Source organism: Alnus glutinosa, chromosome 3, assembly GCF_958979055.1.
Source record: "Alnus glutinosa chromosome 3, dhAlnGlut1.1, whole genome shotgun sequence".
In the NCBI taxonomy this organism is placed as follows: Eukaryota; Viridiplantae; Streptophyta; class Magnoliopsida; order Fagales; family Betulaceae; genus Alnus; species Alnus glutinosa.
In genome coordinates, this window is record NC_084888.1 from 16,945,577 (window position 1) to 16,964,819 (window position 19,243).

Genomic DNA, 19,243 nt, shown 5'->3' on the forward strand with positions numbered 1-19,243 from the left:
ATAAAATGAATTTCTTTGATTAAATATGATTAACAATTAATGTGCGAATATCGGTGAGGTCAATACTCTACTCTATTTATCTATCGTATATTTCAATTATCTTTTACGCTTATTTTATGCACTTTAGTTAATAAAAAAAAAATCAACAATCTTTTTTATAGTTTTTTTTAATCTTCATAAACTTGATAACAACACTCCTGCAGTCCTTGAGATTCGACACCTTCTCTATAGCATTGTCCTACAAAGATTCATTCTATTGTGAGTGTTTAATTTATTATTGATATATTTTTGCTTTAAAAATACCACATCAAGTTCTATTCGGCCAGGACTGCTCCTTAACTGAATTCAAACAGATCTCTTATCATATATTGTGTGGGATAAGAGATTATCTCAGAGAATCTAAGATTTAGACCTCGTAACACTTTTTCGAGAATTACGGGATAGATTCTACCCATTACTCCCTCCTATAATATCGGGATATGGATCCCACGTATCTTTTCTCCTGATCACCTCAGTGGTGGTTTTGAGGAATCTGATTTCAGGACCATCTGGATATGGGCATTCTGCATGAATTCTTTTCGTGGTCTCAGGATAACGGCGTACCTCATCGGTCATGATCTACCGAGGGATATTTGCCTCTAGGAATCCTTGGTTGAATATTGCTCGATGACGTTCTCCAAATACGATGCTCCCGAGACGTCATCTACCTGGGGCCACTAAGGACCAAGTCTAAGGCATTTATGATGGATGGTATTTATATGGGCTTTAAGTGACAAATATGCGTTCTTTGTGAGCTTAGTGGACCGAACAGGCCCGCAGACTCAGTGGTGGACTTGTTTGGGTGGAACAATTCCCCTACAGCTTACATCAGATTCTCCTCTCTATCAAAACCCGTCCCAAGCACTTATTAAAAATCCAAGATTGTGAGCCTGTGATGGTGACAGCAGATGCTGCGGCGTGGAGAAAGAGTCCAAGTCACACCCTATCCTGGCAATTAAATGAAGCAAAGAAAAATAAAACCCACGAGACAGTCTGACACGGTAAATGTGTTGAAGAAAGTCAAAAACGAGTGCATCTCGAACCTCCCATGTGTTTTTATTTTCAACTCACCACACCAGTTTGGCGTATTTGCACATTCGGCAGGCAGTGGAAGTGTCGTCAATCGAGGTAGTGTGCGGTTCCCGCATTTCTACACAGCGGCGGCTCATGTAAACGGGGTTTTCAAATTTCAAACGCTGTTCTGTTCTGAAATTGTGGAGTCTTGTGTGTGTCTTCAGCTCCAAGCGCGCGCTGGCTAAAAAGCATCGCTCTTTGTTTAGCTAGCCTCTGGGCACAAACAGACACGAACGTCCATTTCTATATATTATTTTGATTTCTACTGTTTTTATTTATTCTCAAGAAAGGTATTAAACTATTTTAGTTTTCAAAAAATGTTGTTTGGAGGTAGTTCTGGATTCTACTACCTGCGCTTTTTCTTTTGGGATTTTGTTTTGTTTGTGTCTTCTCTTGTTTGAAAATCGAAGAAATCTCTCTTGCTGCGTCTTATTTTTTTAAGATGCTCTCAACTGCATCTTTGTCATTTTTCCTTTTCTTTTTGAATGCTTGAATTCAAGGATATGATACTGCATCCCGTTGACATTATTTTAAGTTGAAACTTGGCTTTGCTACGTTTGATTTGCATGAGAGAGAAACAAGCATTTCAAGAAGTTGGGAGGTCTTTTCAAGTGGGTTTTGTGCGGAGGGTCTTTCAGTGCTTGATGGTCTCTTTCTCATTCTCCTCGTTCTTTTTTGTTCCACACCTTTCATTACCTCAAGGGTCTTTTACCTTCCCCATGTATTACTGGTGTTCTGTGAACATGGGCTTTGAAATCTCTCTCTCTCTCTCTCTCTCTCTCTCTCTCTCTCTCTGTGTACTTATTTTTAAGCTACGTTTATGGGTCTGTGACACTGGCTTGTATTCAGCGCGGAGAGTGAAGAGGGTCTGTGTTGATTTGTTTTCTTGTGTTTGTCTTCGGGTTAAAGATTCAGGAAAATAGGTTTCCTTTATTGTAGATGGGCCAGGTTGTGGTAAGTGTAAAAACTGAAGGGAAGAAGAGGGACCATTAAGATCTGTCCTTTGGATTTTTCTGTTGCTTCTTTTTTATGCGGAGTGAAACTTAGATCTGTCCCATAGATTGGATGCTTTTGTAACCCAAATCCCATTTCTTTACTTGACTTACACTGTTCACCCTCACTTACTTTCTGAAAGCACGTTGAAAATCCCAAACTTTCTATCTGAGATTCTGAGGTGTGTGAAGCCTCACTTTGTTTCTTTTAGGCCAACTATCAATTTCCTTTTTATCTTAAATTTTTCAAGGGATACGAAATGGGCTCTGTGAATCAACTTTTAAAGACTTTTTGAGGGTGTGATTGTGAAATCCTGTCCTTTCATTTCACAATTGGAACAACTTTTGTCTTTTGACTTCCATGATGGGTTGGGCGGTACCCCACTTTTTCTTTTCCTTTGTTCTTTGCATTTGAGTGCCCTATCAATGTGCAAAAGCCCTTTTGCTCCTAATTTGGCCCTTTCACCTTTTCCTTTGTGGCGACAATCATTCCTTGAGCTCTTGAGTTTACTGCTTTTTGCTCAGCTCTGAAATTCATGAAGTACAAAATTTAACTGGTTATTGAATGATTCTCGTGCACAATGTTAGTCAGTATATTTTTTTCGGTCTCTTTTTGACATTTATTTCAAGGTCCGTCTGGTTGTCTTAAGTTGGAAATATAAATTGATTAGTCTCACAAGTTGTGTTGGTAATGTTTGTATAGTTGTGTTGAAAATGACTGGTAGATATGCATTGATGGGTTTCTTTGTCCTTATTACACGTTCACAGGTGTCACAGTGTTTTTCCTCTGTTTCTACATCTCATTATGCCCTGTGTTTCAAGTTATCATAAGATTACTGGTTTTAGAGTTCCCGTTTTAAATGCAAAAGAACCAGATATTTAATGTTTGAAATGAATTACAGGGTTTATGATGCTTGTTTGCACATGGGAATAGTAGTTTCTGGTAGCAGAAACCAAGGTTTCTGAGGAATTTCCGTTTGTACTTTACGTGAGAAACGCCAAACCTCCTAATCACAAGATGCTCAACTCACCAGTCGTGCAATCTGCCTTGACCCGGTAAGGATGCAGCATTCTTGTTCGTTGTTTACGGATGGAGCTCAAGGCTATTTCCTTTCCAATGCTTTCTTATTTTTCTTTCTGATTGAACTTTTACAGAAATGATTCTCTTTCTAAACCATCGCATTCTGGTGACAGTTGTTGTGATTCAGAAATACATCTACATAATGTGGATGAAATTTGGAGCAATAACTCGTCCTTAGAGGTGAGACTGTTGGGGTTTTCTCTTGACGGGTTTATTATGTTGAAATTCTTGACTTCAAAATTAAGCTGCTAGTTTTCGATGCAAGTACCTACTGTATATTCTAAATCCTATCCAGCGCTCTTTGTCTCTGATCTGATGGTTTGAACTGCCAGAGTATTAGTGGCATCATCAGCCTTAAGTTACTCTCAGCTTGAAATAATTGTTTCTTAATATTTTATTAAAACTTTTTTAACTGTTAATTATGATAGCCATTTTTTCTTGTAATCAAATTGCATATTTATTGAAAGTAAATATGGTGAATTGTATAATCTTTAGGAGAGCAATCTTGGAGATAAGATTGAAAGTCCTGGATCGTGCACTAAAAGCAACAATGCTTATCCTTCCAGGTTTCAGCTTGAACAGGATGTAAGCTTCTTTTCTCTTCCCTTCGAGGGACCATTGTTAATTATTTGCACTTTTTCCACTTTAATATGTAATTTCCATGTCTAAGGAGTTGTGCATTTAAGCTCTAGAAGCAGGATGCACTATATTGATTCTGAAGTGGTGCTCATCTTTGTGGATTTACGACAATTAAGGTGGTTTTGAAAGGAACCTATTGGTGATAATAATTTCACTTAGGAGTTAGTATCTAGAGTTATAATGTGACCTTCAAATGTTGATTGTCAAGGAGAGTGCTGTAGAGATAACTATTAATGTCAGGTTGCTTTGGTGAATCATATGCAACTGAACACTAAGAGGAGCTTGTTAACCACTTCCTTCTTCCTTAGTCTTAGGGAATTTTGAATCATTTGCATTATTAGATAGTTTTTATGTAATCAATATCGTCACTAGCATCAATATTATTGCTATCATCAATAGGAAAACCCTTAGGCTTGTTATCCAGGAACTTGTCCAGACATTACTATCGTGTCATAGATCCCATTGCTGTAGAGGATTTTGTATAGGAAAGTGAGTACCATCGCAGCACTTGGCACTCTAAATATATGAAGAAGTGGTGGATTGTGAAGGTGGGAATGTTCAAAGTCATGTTATGCAGATCCTTACAACTTATGAAAATGGTGGTTGTTGCAGAAGATGGATGGATAGCTGCATTAGTGGTATGATTTAATGAAGCTTTTGTTGGTTCATATTTTTTCCTCAGTAAAGGACATCCTCTCTAGGGTGATGAGGACATTCTTGGCATCTTAAAACACCGTGTAGGTGCCCCAGGGGCAGGAATAGAAAAATCGAGTTAGCTTTATACATATTGCAGATGGCATGGTATTTTAGTGCTTTAAGGCAATCATTGGATTGAAGATGTAGTGTCCAGAAGATATTTTAGCTGTTCAAATGCATCTTAAGTTCTTAACCTCAAGATTCGGATTGGTATAGAATTAATGTCTTGGTTTTTTAATAATGTTATGGTAAATTTACTCATCAAATTCTATCTTGTAGCTTAGGAACACACTGTCATATAGGAATTATCAAGTTGAAACTAGTTATAGTAGATAACTTCCATGAAGGGAGCTTTACTGTTCTTGTTATTCCTTAAGATGGATGGGCCTTTGTGATAGGTAAAAAGATTACAACAGCAGTTGCAAGAAGAGATGGAACTGCATGCTATCCTGGAAAAGGCTATTCAGAAGAATGCTTCGAAATTCTCAAGTCCGTCACATCTCCCCCGCCAGGTTTGTTATCTATTGATTCTTCTTTTGGATTCTTTAGTATGTGTTTCCAAGTGAAGTAGTTGCATGGGCAACTCTGATGAAATGATCCGAAAGCTTCAACTTTTTGAAGCTTATTTCACCATGTTTGTTCAGGCTACTCTAAATGCGCTCATTTATCTTGTATGCATCTCTGCTAAGACTACTATTCTTGTTCGTTAGGCTTGGTTTTTTTTTTTGGTCTAAAGGAAAAGGGAGTGTGAGTGGGGTGGAATAATTTCATAAATCTTTCACTATGGTTTGTTTTCAGACTCCCAATTTATTTATTTTTTGAAATCCTTTTTTTTTTTTAATTGAGGATATGGCTTGTTCAAGCTTCTTGATTGTCATTGATATTGCTTGTCTTTTCTTTTTGCTGACACGTTTGCATTTTGAGTGGGGTAATTCTTTGTTATATCTTCCATTAAACTATAATGTTATTATGATTGATAGTTGGTCAATGTGAGTACTCCAGACCAGTGTTAAAATGATATTACAGCAGAACTGTGTCATGGGGACTACTGCAAAATTTCTAAGAGGCATTTTGTACACTCCCTGATTTGTAATGAAATCCTATAGAATCCTTGATTAATATTGAATGAAATTCTATGGATTCTAACATAAAGTTTGATTGTTTATGGAAGCTAAACAACGGCACAACTTGATAGTTCAGAAGTAACTGCATAAAAGTTCTAAAGATTTACCAAAACTTCAGAGGAACTTTTCCTATCCCGTGTATTAACTTTGGAGGTTTCGAAAGTAAGTAGACATCATATAAAGAGGATTTGATTTAGGTACATCTTTTTGTCTTTGTTTTCTTCTAAGTTGTGCCAGATTGAAACATTGAATTGGGGATAAGTGGTTTACTAATTTTGCCTCTTTTGTTTTGTTAAACTTATTACTCTAAAATCTTAAGCTGTTAGATAGAAGAGATCACTAAGATACATTGTTCTCGAATAGCTTAATCTTTTAGAATCATTATCACACCATTCTCTATTAACTTAAGCTTTTAGAGTTATTGTCTGTTCATCATGCTTTTACATTCCTACTTCACTCATGGGTGCCAGGGTTTAATAAGGATTTCATATTGTGATCATGTCCTCTTCTCATATTAGTACAGGCTCAAGACCTTCTATCTAATATTGCATTGTTGGAGGTCACGGTTTCGAAACTTGAACAAGAGATGGTCTCTTTGCATTTTCAACTTAGTCAAGAGAGAAATGAACGGAGGCTTGCAGAATATCATTTGAGGCATTCATCTTCTCAGTCAATATCTTATTGCTCCTCTGACATTATAGATACATCGGTAATTTATCTGCTTTTATTCACATCTAAATCCTTTGTGACTGGAACGACATTAAAAAAGGCAAAAAAAGAAAATTAGAAATGACTTCTTGTTACCTTTGTTTTCGAATTTCCAATTTGTTTCCCCCTTAAATATGCGAAGTATTCTTAGACAATATTTCTGCATTGATGTGAAGAAACTGGGACTTGGCCTAAAAGCTTCTCATGTTTCAAGTTGGAACCAGATTGTAGAAATTCTAATACGGTACTCAATTTCGGTCCCTCAGTTTTTTGTATGCAACATTGAATAATAAGTGTATTAAATAGGTGAAAAAATTGAAAGGCATTGAAATCAAGAATCTCAAAGGTAAAACCCTTTTTCTTGTAAAGAGGCTAGAGTAAAGTTTAAAGTGAATGGATTGAAGTAGTGAAGGACATGATAAATCTAGAGGTGACAGAGGGTATGGACTTAGCTAGGGTAAATTGCATTAGAAAGACGCATTTCGCTGTCCTCGCTTAGTTGAAAAAAATATTTATGGAGCCAACCCTAACCAATTCCAATTAAAGCTTGCTTGATTGAGCTGAATTTTTTACTGTTAAAAGAAAAAGTTTTGGATTTCAACGTTTTATTTAAAATCTTTTGCTAGATTTCCTTTACATATTTGGGTTAGTTGTACATGATCTCGTGTTTGTGCCACTTCCATATCATGAGAGCACCTTTAGTACACATGGGCAGGTAGCTTCTAAATGCTTGGTATGCTGAGATAGGATTTTCAATTACCATACTTTAGTACCTGCTGGTATAAACAATACGGTTATAAGAAAACTCACATGGTTGTCTTCCATATGGCCAATTAAACACACGCCATCCTGTATATGTTCAATATTGTTCAATATAGTTAACTTGTTTCTTACATTATCCAGAATTCACCTTCTTTGAGGTGTTCAAAGGTTTCTCTTTCTGAAGTGGGTGATTCGTCCGAAGATAACTCCTGTCTGGAGCAGAGAGACCAACCATTAGAATCTACTGACAGATATACAGAGTCCCTGATAGAGGTATCTGTCTAGTGTTCCTCTTACAGATGAAGCTTTTAAGTTAAAGATACTTTGATGGATTTGGTTTGGTATACTCATGAGAGTTCAGTTTGACCTAAAGCAGATGGGTTAATTTTTCCTCTTTGAAGCTTTTTAGTGTCGAAGTATTGATTAAACTTTTAATTTAATAGTCAATTGTTAGTAGGAATTTAACATGTGATACTTTGCATCAGAATTCAGTGGGCTCAGTTGTACTTTTCCCTGACAAGAAAATGTCCATGAAGATGGATTCCAAATCTTGTAGATTTGTAGAGTTCAGGAAGCTTCCTAAAGGGATGCCACCGAATGGCCTATGGGATCACCCTAATCAATTATCTGAAGAGATGGTGAGCTGTATGAAAAACATATTTATGTCCCTGGCAGATTCTACTATACCGTCAAAATCATCTGCATCAGAGAGCCACTGCTCACCTGTGTCACCACGTGGCCATCTTTCAAGCTCATCTTGGTGGTCCTCATCTGAAAGGTCAATGATTTCATCATGGGTGCAGAGCCCACAAGTTGATATAGATAGTAACTCTGAGGTGTTGGCTTCAGAGAATGCCTGTGATCCCTACAGGGTCCGGGGAAAATTAAGTTGGGCCGACATTGGAAACTATGGATTAGCAACTGAAGTTTCTTGGATGTCAGTTGGGAAGAAGCAACTAGAATATGCTGCGGGGGCACTGAGAAAGTTCAGGTATTCCATTTAATTCTTTTGGTTTGGATTTTCCTTCTGTCTCTTTGACAGACTATACTTAGATGTGAATTTGTAAATTCCAGAAAACTTCCTCCTATAGAAATTTAGGGAAACATTCCAAATACTCCTGATTTAGAGTAGGTATTGAGATTGCTTGAATTCTTTTATATGGGCTGTTTGCTTCAATTTGATCTACTTCTGATCATGTTTACTTGTGACTTCTGATCATTTCAATGTTTGCGTTGGTTTGTGCATTGTTGGTTACGCATCCTGAATACGTGGCTCATCGTTTTGTCTTCTTTTCTTAGTGAGAATGTATATTGATATAAGAGGCATACCCAAGTTTTTGAAGGATCCCTGTAAACTCCCACAGATGTTAATATATGAAGATGAATTTACAAAGATGGTGATTTTTATTCTGAAACGGCCCTGTTGCATGCATTTGTTTCTTTCTGATATTGCACATAGGTCAGACAAATATAACAATAGAATACTAAAATGAATCTGTAAGTCTTGCATTGGAATGGTTGACTTATTGTTTGAACCTAGAGCTGATCAAGTGCTGTTTTGTTTGATTGTTATGAGAGCAGGACACTTGTTGAGCAACTGGCCAAAGTGAATCCTATCCATTTGAGCTGCAACGAGAAGCTTGCTTTCTGGATCAACTTATATAATGCTCTGATCATGCATGTGAGTTGCTATATCATATATATATATAAAAGCCGAGTTCTTCCTTAGAATGACATAGAATAGTGACACGTGGCATGAACCCATATTTTTTAGTGACTAAACCGGTCATTTAAGTACTGAACCGGCCTTTTAAATAAAATTAAACCGGTCTATTTAATCTCTCTCTATTAATGATACAAGTAGCCTCTCTCTCTCAATTAATGATATAATTAAGTAGGACTCTTTGGTATTTTTATATTTTTAGTTTAAATCCAAATATGTTTCCATTTGTTTGTGAAATTTGTGGTTGAGCAATTCTTTATTTGAATATTTATGAGTTTTTTTTTTTTTTTTTGTTCATTTGCTTTTTCGAATGTTCATAATTATATAGGGTTGAAATATAATAGGTATCACATCGACATTAAAAAAAATTCCTGCTAATTTTATATTTTATATTTCGATAATCAAAATCGTAGTTTTCTTCTTGCTATTTTAATGTTCAAAATTATATGGATTTTATTTTTATTGAAACATATATATATATATATATAAGCTAAGTTTCAACTTAGAGTTGGCCTAGAATTAGGACACGTGGCATAAATCAATACTTTTTAAACATTGAATCGGTCATTTGAGTAAAAAACTAATAATTTAAGTAAAACTAAACCAGTCTGTATTTCAAGTTAAATAAACGGTGCATTTAATATGACTAATTAACTCTTTTATATTGAATAAAAAATGAATAGAAACGTCAAATTTTTTTTGTCATTAAATTCTCACTAATTTCTACATTTCTATTTGATTATTGTGCACAAAATGAATATAAATGTTTTTAAAACACTAGAGAGTTAATTAAGCATTAAATTTGAAATGCTTTTTTTTTTTTTTTTTTTAATGTTCAAAATTATATGGATTTTATTTTTATTGAAACATATCATATATCATATATATAACACAAGTTCCAACTTAGAGTTAGCATAGAATTAGGACACGTGGCATTAATCCATACTTTTTAAACATTGAACCGGTCATTTGAGTAAAAAACTGATAATTTAAGTAAAACTAAACCAATCTATGTATTTCAAGTAAAATAAACGGTGTACTTAATATGACTAATTAACTCTCTTATATTGAATAAAAAATGAATAGAAACGTCAAATTTTTTTTTTGTCATTAAATTCTCACTTATTTCTACCTCTTTCTCTTCCTTTAAGTAAAACTGAAAAAAATAAAAATAAAAATGTAAAATTAAACTGTTCCATGTATTTCAAGTGAAATAAACGGTGCGTTTAATATTCCTAATCAAATCTCTTCCATTGAATAGAAAATTAATAGAAACATCTAATTTTCTTATCCTTAAATTCTCACTAATTTCTACCTCTCTCTCTCTCTTCCTTTAAGTAAAACACCGCTTCCCCTCTCACTAAATGTCCGTTACAAACTAAACTTCAAAGAGTCAAACGTCAGTTTTTTTTCTTTGAGAAATGTCAAAAGTCACTACAATATATCTCTCATTTTCTCAAATAAATATATGGAGAAGTAATGGTTTGTGGCTATGCAAAACTGCAATGTTGTTTACATTACCGGAGAGTGGTGCTTAAAACAAAGAGAGCAAAGTTTTTGCTATTGTTAGAACCTTTTTGTTTGTAATACTGTTATACCCTTTGTTTTTTTTAGTTTGCCTTTTAAGTTTGTCGGGGTTGTGTTCATTAGAATTGTAAATAATATGTTTGTATTTATTTTATGTGCTTCTGTCTTTCTGGTTTGATTTTCTATCCTTATTTTTGCATTGATAATTTATATTATTTTTTTCTTATTTCTATTGAAAAAGTAGTTTCTTTTACACTATATATAAGAATGATGGTCAAATTAAAAAATATCTATTTGATCGTAGTTTCTTTCTATACCTATAAATTTCTTTGAAATTGAAAAAAGTATATAAAAAAAAATAGTTATTTTCTATTATATTAGTGGTTATCTTTTTACATTTTTTTTTTTACTTTATTTTCTATGATTTTGTTCTTTCTTTACATTTTTTTTGTCCCTATTTCCTAATTTATATTATTTTTTTTGTTCAAATTGCTTTTTTTTTTTTTTTTTTTTTTTTTTTTTTCTAAAATTTACATTGAATTCAAAGAAACCATGGGGAGAGAGTTTACATTAATTGTTGTTTTGGTACAAGGTATGGCAATTTTTTAATTTACATTGTTCATTGATTTTTTTTTTTCCCTGTATAATGCACATTGTTAACGTGCTTAATTGATAGACAATATTGATTTTCAAGGTTTCATATGAACCGAAAAAGTATATGGAAAAGAAAACTTTATTCTATTCTATTAGTATTTTTTATTTTTCATTTTTTTTCTATATTTTCTATGGTTCTCTTATTTCGTTTTCTCTTCTTTTTTTTTTTTCCCTAATTTTTATGTAATTAATATATTATTTTTCATTCAAATTGCTTATTTTATCTTTTGTAAATTTTACACTAAATTCAAGAAAATAATGGTGAGAGAGTTTCCTATGGTTGTTTTTTGTACGGGGTATGATGACTTTTTAGTATATTATGTTTATTGAGTAGTTTTTTATTACTTTGTGTAATACAGAAAAGATAACACTATTATATTATATTAGTGTTTTTCAGTTTTCATTTTTTATCTATATTTTCTATGCTTCTCTTCTTCCATTTTTTTTTTTATTTTTTCTTATGAAACAAAATTATAAGGAAGAATCCCGCGCATAGCACGGGTTATGAGCTTGTTTCAATTACATGTGTGTTTTGTTAAAAAGATACACGAGGCACTGCAAAGCACTTTCAAACTTGTGAAGTTTCTTATAAAAGACAGGTTAAGTATTGTGATCTTATGGCCAACTATGTACAGGCTTATTTGGCATATGGAGTCCCAAGAAGTGACTTGAAGCTCTTCTCTTTGATGCAAAAGGTTTGATTCTGACTTAAATTCTTTCGTTTTTGTTCATGTTTAGAAACTTTTTTTTTTTTTTTCCCTTTAATCAATGGTTATAATCAATTGACAGTGTTTTGCAACATGTCATGTAATTGCCTTGGTGAGCCCTTGCACTAACATGTCGATGCTTAGGTGATGTGGGGCAAAAAAATCACAAAAATTACATAGTGAAGTTGTGGCAAAATTAGGACAAAATGAGGAGAAAGAAGCAAAGAGAGGAGAGAGAAAGAAGCTAGAACCTGGAGGAAGAGAAGGGGAAAGAGAGAGAAGGAGAGAAGCAAGGGGAACGAGAGAGAAAGACGAGGGGGAAGGGAGAAGAATCAATTCTTCTTCTTCTTCTTCTTCTTCTTCTTTATTTTTTTTTAATTCCATCGAATTTGCTTCCATTGGAGTACAAAGTATGTTTAAATAGACTCACGACTAAACCCTAAGGCAACACCCATTTATTGACTTACCTAACATAATCTAGGACAACGTCATTTGTTTCCACTTATTGAATTAGCTAAATTAATCTAGGGCAACACCCATTTATTGAAGTATAAAAACACCCTTTTCACTTGTAAAAATTAAATAAAGCATAGATTAAAACTAATAATCTAGTGAGCTAATAAAACCTAAATAAAAATATAGGACCCAATCAACACTTGTTTCATTCTGCATTATTCTTCCCTGGTTGGAAAAAAACTCGACCTCGAGTTTTGAAATGCTTAAAGGTCAAAAGCATATGCCCAAATTTTTTTTTGATCCAAGCCCAATTTTTGTTTTTTGTTCTTGCTTCTATGCTGGACAGTGAGTACAGTAACGAAACAGAACCAGTTTCTCAAAAGAACACAACATCTCGCATCCAAGTATCGACACAATCATGGGCACCCACTTTAGCAACCGGTGGCGGCGACAGTGACAATGCAGAGGCAGGACAAGTTTGCAAGGGGTTGGTGGTGCATGAGCTTGCAAGTGGCGCGACATGGGGAGCGAGTATCGCGGGTCTCTCATAGCCCGACATTGTTGGTCGACAACTGGTGCGGTGGTTCGTTGATAGGAGTGGGCTGATGAGCTGGGGAGTGGTGGTGCGCAACTGGTGGTGGTAATGCCAGCATGATGGACCGTGACGGTTTGCGAGATAAAGTTTCAAACATGACCTTTTTTTTTTTTTTTTTTGGATTCGGTGGTGGTTACTAGTTGGTTGTATGGGTGATTGGATGGTGGTGCTTTAGGCTGTGTGATGGGGTTTCAGTAGCCCTTTTTCTTGTTTGGATTGGGTTTGTGGTGCGGTTATGCCCTATGGCAGAATTGCTGGTGGCTGGCGATGCGGTGGCTTGCACGGATTGATGGTGGCTGGTGGATTCTGGGTTGAGACGGTTTGAATGGGGGCTTTCTTTTTCTCTCTCTCTCTCTCTCTCTCTCGCTCTCGCTCTCTCTCTCTCTCTCTCTCTCTAACAGGGTATTTTGGTGGATCACTTTGGGTATTGGAAGTTGGGGCAAGTTAGGGTTTGATTTGGCTAGTAGGGAAGAGGCTTGGGATGGAAGACAATGGTGGTGGTCATGGCATTCGCTCGGTTGGGTAGCACGGTCGTGGATCGCACGATTGTTTTTTTACGACGATGAATCCCTCCAAAGCAGAGTTACTTTGTGTATCCACTCCTATCGGGTAAACTTCGAACCCGTGCAAATCGCCATTTTCACACGGATCAGGTAATACTTTAGCTTCATTGGTGGGCTGGTCCCAAGGAGTTTTTTGCATGATTGTTATAGGCTTTGAGACCAATTTGATGTGGGACAAAATAATCACAAAAATGACACAGTAAAGTTATGGCAAAATTAGGGCAAAGTGAGGAGAAAGAAGCTAAGAGAGGATGAGAGAAAGAAGCTAGAAAGCCAGGGGAAGAGAAGGGGAAAGAGAGAGAAAGAAGAGGGGGAAGGAAGAAGAATCAATTCTTTATTTTATTTTTTATTTTTTATTTTTTTATTCCATCAGATGTGCCTCCATTGGAGTGCAAAGTATGCTTAAGACTCACTTCTAAACCCTAGTGCAACACCCATTTATTGACTTACCTAACATAATCTAGGGCCAAGTCATTTGTTGCCATATATTGAATTACCTAAATTAATCTAGGGCAATGCCCACTTATTGAATTATAAAAGCACCACTCTTAAAAATTAAATAAAGCATAAATTAACTAACTAATACCCAATTAACTTATAAAACCTAAATAAAACTACAGGTCCCAATCAACTCTTGTTTGTTATCACTAGGTAGTTGATTGCTAACTTTTGAAATGTCAGTTTGGATCCTGCCACTTGGAAGAGTGCTCTAGTGATTTCAAATTGCACCAGGGCTGAAATAAAATTTGATGGAGTTTTGAAAAGAAATAGGTTCAATTTGCAGGTTTATTGTAGAGACACTTTAAGAAAGCATAGAGTAGCAAAAAATGCATAACTAGGGGCAGTTCAATTGGCATTTGTTGCAGAGTTAGATACTAGTGTGATAAGGTTTACGAAAGGTATTAGTATTAATTTTTAACTAAATGCTCTAAAAGTTTAAGATGATAGAAAATGGTTAAATTTTTTTTCTAGCACTCAGCTTCACATGTTGCCCTTCTGACACAGGCCATCCACATCAGGACTTGATTGCTAATTACGTAGACCTATAGACAATGTTTAGCTTTGATACCATAGTAATTGTTTTCTACTTGCTCTAATATCTTGAAATGGTAGAGAATGGTGTGATTTATTTATTGAGAAATGCTAGGGATTCCAAATTTTTTACCAAGAGATGAATACTTAAATGATATGGAGCTTATTTATTGGAGAGAATCAAAACAATTAATTAAGAGAAATGCTACAAGTACCAATGAATAAGTTCGACATCATTTTGGTACGATCTCTTGGTAAAAGATTTGGTACCTCTAGTATTTCTTTTATTTTTTAATATGTTTACATGATGGATACTAGAGGGAAACATTACTTTCCCTCTTAAGTAGTATGCTTTTATTATTTTGAACATTTAACCCTTTCAGAAATTTGATATTAGAAGGAAATTTTAGGGCATGTTAGGGTGTTGTTTTATATTTGATTATATTTGAAAATGTTGTTTGGGTTGGTTTTCAAGGTAAAATTGTACTCGGAATTTACCCGACCTGTTTTTCAACCCATTTTAACCCAACTCAAAAATAATAATAAAATAATAAAATAAACGAAATAAAAAAAGAAAAAACCCAGGGGTGGCCAATCCACCCCCTAGGCAGTGGCTTGGGGGTGGCTGACCACCCCAATTTTGTTTGTTTGCCTTTTTTTTTTTTCTAAAAAAAAAAAAAAATCCAGTTTTGAATTTTGTCTCAGATTCTCTAAACCATCAAAACATAATTTTCTAAAACAAATTCCTTCGGTATTTACACTTTTGAATATAGTAGAATATAAAAAAATCGAACACCTAAATGAGCCCTTAACTTTGATAAGATTCTATGGTGTAACTAAAAAAAGGGAAAATGTGAAGAGACTTTTAGAGGGATAAAATACTGTTGTTGATCACTGTTCTTTAGTTCTTTATCGTTGACACTCAACATGAACTTAACCATAAGTTGTTTATGAGCAATCGTTTCTACTATCTATTAGAGAATGGGGGAGATCACTTTTTGACTGCCAGATATGATAGAGTTTGCTGGTTGCACTTTCATACCTTGGTTAAAACCTAGTGCTAAGCTAGACTGATGGTGGCCATCAAGAGTTCCAAGTGTTGTGGATTGAGAAATTCTTTTTAAAACTTGTGGCGCTTTCAAAAGCTTATTTTAAATTCAAGTAGGATCAAATCAGTGCTGAAGTATGGATGAGATCTGAACCTTAAATGAAATGCACTTATTTATTTATTTATTTTTAATGTGTATATGATTGTTGGTGTCATGAGTAATTTCTGTCGTGATATAAAATTTGACAGCCCTTAGGAAAGAGCTGAACTGAATAGTTTGTTTAAGTCACATCACAATTAACAAGTGAATATAATAAAAGGGAAAAATGATGGAATATAGAAGGAAGATGATTCCTCCAAAGAGGGGAAAAGAAAGCAACAATAGTTGAAAAAATCTCTACGGATCAAAGCCTTCTATGCATATCTTTGTTGTTATGTTAGAATGAACTTTATGAATTGGTAGACAAGGAATGATTAAGCTAGTTTATCTTCATCCCAAGAATCATTAGATGCCTCATATTTCTCCTGTTGATGTATGGGCGGTAACTGTATAGCGTGACCAAATCAGTTAAAGGATGGATCGCTACTATCATAGGACTGTTACATGGACCATTTTGTGGCTGCAGTTGATGAATGTGTAGTTGTTTATGGCCTTTCATGCTTGCTCAATGTCTACTGATGTTTTTTTTTTTACTATTATTTATTTATTTATTTTTTTACAGGCAGCATACACTGTTGGGGGACATTCTTTCAGTGCAGCTGCTATTGAATATGTGATTCTGAAAATGAGACCACCACTTCATCGGCCACAAATTGTATGACTTGCTCTACTAATATGGTTGATTTATTCTCTTATTTACTTCATTCCCTGATTAACATTTATATGCAAACTATTATCAGGCTTTGCTTCTTGCGCTTCACAAGCTGAAGGTATCAGAGGAGCAGCGGAAGTCAGCAGTTGATACGTATGAACCATTTGTAGCTTTTGCTCTTAGCTGTGGAATGTACTCTTCACCTGCGGTAATCTCAACACTTCTTCCACAAAATGTTCAATAGGTTGTTTTATTTTTAGTTCTTCTGTAAGTTGAGCTGAATTTTACCTAACTTAGTAGAGGATAACAAATGCAGGTAAGAATCTACACTGCTAAAAATGTGAGGGAAGAACTTCAAGAAGCGCAACATGATTTTATTCGAGCTTCAGTGGGGATTAGCAGCAAAGGGAGGTTATTGGTTCCCAAAATGCTACACTGCTTTGCCAAAAGCTTTGTGGATGATGCAAATTTGGCTGTATGGATGTTGCATTACCTTCCGCCTCATCAGGCCGCCTTTGTTGAACAATGTATTTCACAGAGGAGGCAGAGCCTTCTTGGTTCACGCAACTGTGGCATTCTTCCGTTTGATTCACGCTTCCGATACCTATTCCTTCCTGACAAAATTCCTCTGTGATAATGTGTTACCACTGTGCGTCCAGATATACCTTGCTTGCCTTGGTCTGGGCAAGCCAATACAAAAAAAAAATGTTGGCTTTAAACGATGCTAAGGTTGCATCTCTAGTGTGACGCTTAACCTCAAGAATAACAAAGATGGTGGCAGTTTTGGTCTTCTGCCTTATTGACCTGCTATATCCCCCAGGGTGTTGTACATTTTGTTCATGGATAAAGCGATTCCATGCATTGCTTCTTGTACAGTTCTTAAGAATAATCTGTTTCCTGGACTACTGATTGTTCAGAACTAATTTAGTTGCTCATGTTGCATATTGTCAAGATTAAGGAAAGTTTGTAGGGCAAATAATATTTGAAGTTATTGTATACAAACAAAATCAAGGATATCTAGCAAGCAATTACAGTTTGGTCTTCTTGAATAGAAAGAAAAAAAAAACTACAGTTTGGTCTTTCAATATGTAGCATTCAGAGGATATGGGACAATGTCCTACAATTACATAATAGAGGTGTTACCATACAATAAAGCATGAGGAAATGTACATTAACAGAAGAAAAAAAAAACCTCTCAACTCTTGCAACAGCCTGGCCATCTCTTGGTCATATACTATGGTTGCAATTTGTTTTGTTTTGTTTTATTTTTTTTGTCGGCTTTGAGTTGTATCGAGGCATGTCTATAAAATTATAGGTCAACTATTATTTGAGTCATTTAATTAAACGGTTCAGACTATTTCTTTATAACTCACTAATTTTATCTCTCTCTTTTTTTTTTTTTTTCCTCAAAACACATCACTTTCCAGCTTAGCCTTCGCCTTCCTTTGTTCACTGCCGTGCTTCTCTCCTTCCATTTTTCTCTCTCCCTCACCGGCTAGTTTTTTTTTGATTTGTGGAGGTTCATGGATTTCGTTTTTTTCAAGGCCTGACCTGTAACCCTTCATCAGTTTTGCCCTCAAACCTGTTATTTTACTGTGCTCCTAACTCTTCCTGCTATTATAATTTGTTAATTTTATGTTGAGTTCGTATCGAATTTAATAATTGTATAAAAAATTGTTAGTCCTATCATAAACTATTACTGTTTCTTAACAGCAGTAACTAACTTGGATATTGCTTCTCTTAATTGGATTAGGTGTTTTGGCAACAAAAGGTGGATTCTAAAATATGAAATTAGAGTCTATGGCCTCTGACATGATCCCTCTGCCCCATTTATTCGTTTTTTTAATGTCCCAAATGCTTGTCCGATTGGAAGAGTCAAATGTGTTGTCGTTTTATTATTATTAATAACAGTTATAGCGAACTCTTTGTTAATATTACACCATGCAATAAAGTCTGACCTGCTCACAAATCACAATCATGTTCTCCTCGTGCTTGCGGCTCACCAACTTTCTTGTCATTTATTATTTAATCCATAACTCCTATTATTTATATTTTCTTAAATATATGAATATGAATATGAATATTTTATGATAAGATGATTTTTAATCTCCCATCATTTTTTATATTTTGTAAACTGAGAGGGAACAACAGACATCTAATTATTATTATTTTTTCTGTAACCCTAGGGTAATTATCAGGGACGGAGCCAGAAGTTCTTGTGGGCAGGGGCCAGTCGTAAAAAAAAATTATTGGTAGGGGTCAATAGGCTAAATTTTTAATTTTTTAGCTTATATATATATATATTTTTTTTGAGATTTTTTTTTTTAACCTAAGAATTTTTTTTTTTTCAAGGAATGAAACATAATTGTTTACCGAAAGAAAGGCTTACAAAATTTCCAACGGGTAAGGGTAAGCACCTAAGTCGAATTCATGAAAAAAAAGTGTGAGAGCTTGATGGAGTTGTGGATGGTGGTTGATTATATATATGGGTATGTCTACTGTATAGCTAGGTCCAGGTGTCTCTGTAATGTCGTAGTTTGATGTGTGGTTTTGGTTGTTTTGGGATGGTGGTTGTATTTCTGGAGCCAGGAGTTGGGTGTACTTGTAGATTTTTGGAGAAGACGTGGGGGTGATCGAGCCAATTGCAAGAAAGATAGTCAACTGGAGTTTGACGTGTTCTCTCACTCAAAGACAAAAAAGAGATGGAGTGATTTCAGAGGGACATGATAACCTTATCATTTTGATAATTTGCTAAAGCCTACTTTGCCTAGAAAAGAAAAAACTACAAAAGCCTCTTACACTTTTCTAACCACCCACTTTAAGAGCTGATTAGCTATATATATATATATATATATATATATATATTTATTTATTTATTTATTTATTTATGAGAGAAGACTTAATTAATTATTCCCATATTAACGGCTTCTCCAAATATATGCGAACAAAGAGAGGGGGCGGGGTTGATAAAATTGACTCTAACCAAAAAATTTCAAAAGCTCAATTTAGAG

General features: G+C 34.9%; 1 protein-coding gene across 7 annotated transcripts; it reads left to right on the top strand.

The window, feature by feature from the left end:
* The first annotated feature begins 1,032 nt into the window (after positions 1-1,032).
* Positions 1,033-17,239, top strand: LOC133863475 (uncharacterized). Of its 7 annotated transcripts, none has more exons than XM_062299415.1 (13): positions 1,033-1,167; positions 3,008-3,161; positions 3,261-3,366; positions 3,682-3,771; positions 4,920-5,033; positions 6,169-6,354; positions 7,257-7,388; positions 7,601-8,106; positions 8,697-8,796; positions 11,655-11,714; positions 16,143-16,235; positions 16,321-16,440; positions 16,549-17,239. In XM_062299415.1, exons 2-13 carry the CDS (start codon positions 3,124-3,126, stop codon positions 16,864-16,866), a joined length of 1,863 nt encoding a protein of 620 aa, XP_062155399.1. In that variant the 5' UTR covers positions 1,033-1,167; positions 3,008-3,123; the 3' UTR covers positions 16,867-17,239. The 7 variants fall into 7 exon arrangements, with proteins under 7 accessions (XP_062155399.1, XP_062155398.1, XP_062155395.1 ...); XM_062299414.1 differs by lacking the exon at positions 1,033-1,167 and adding an exon at positions 1,206-1,403; XM_062299411.1 differs by lacking the exon at positions 1,033-1,167 and adding an exon at positions 1,514-1,760.
* Positions 17,240-19,243: the final 2,004 nt, after the last annotated feature.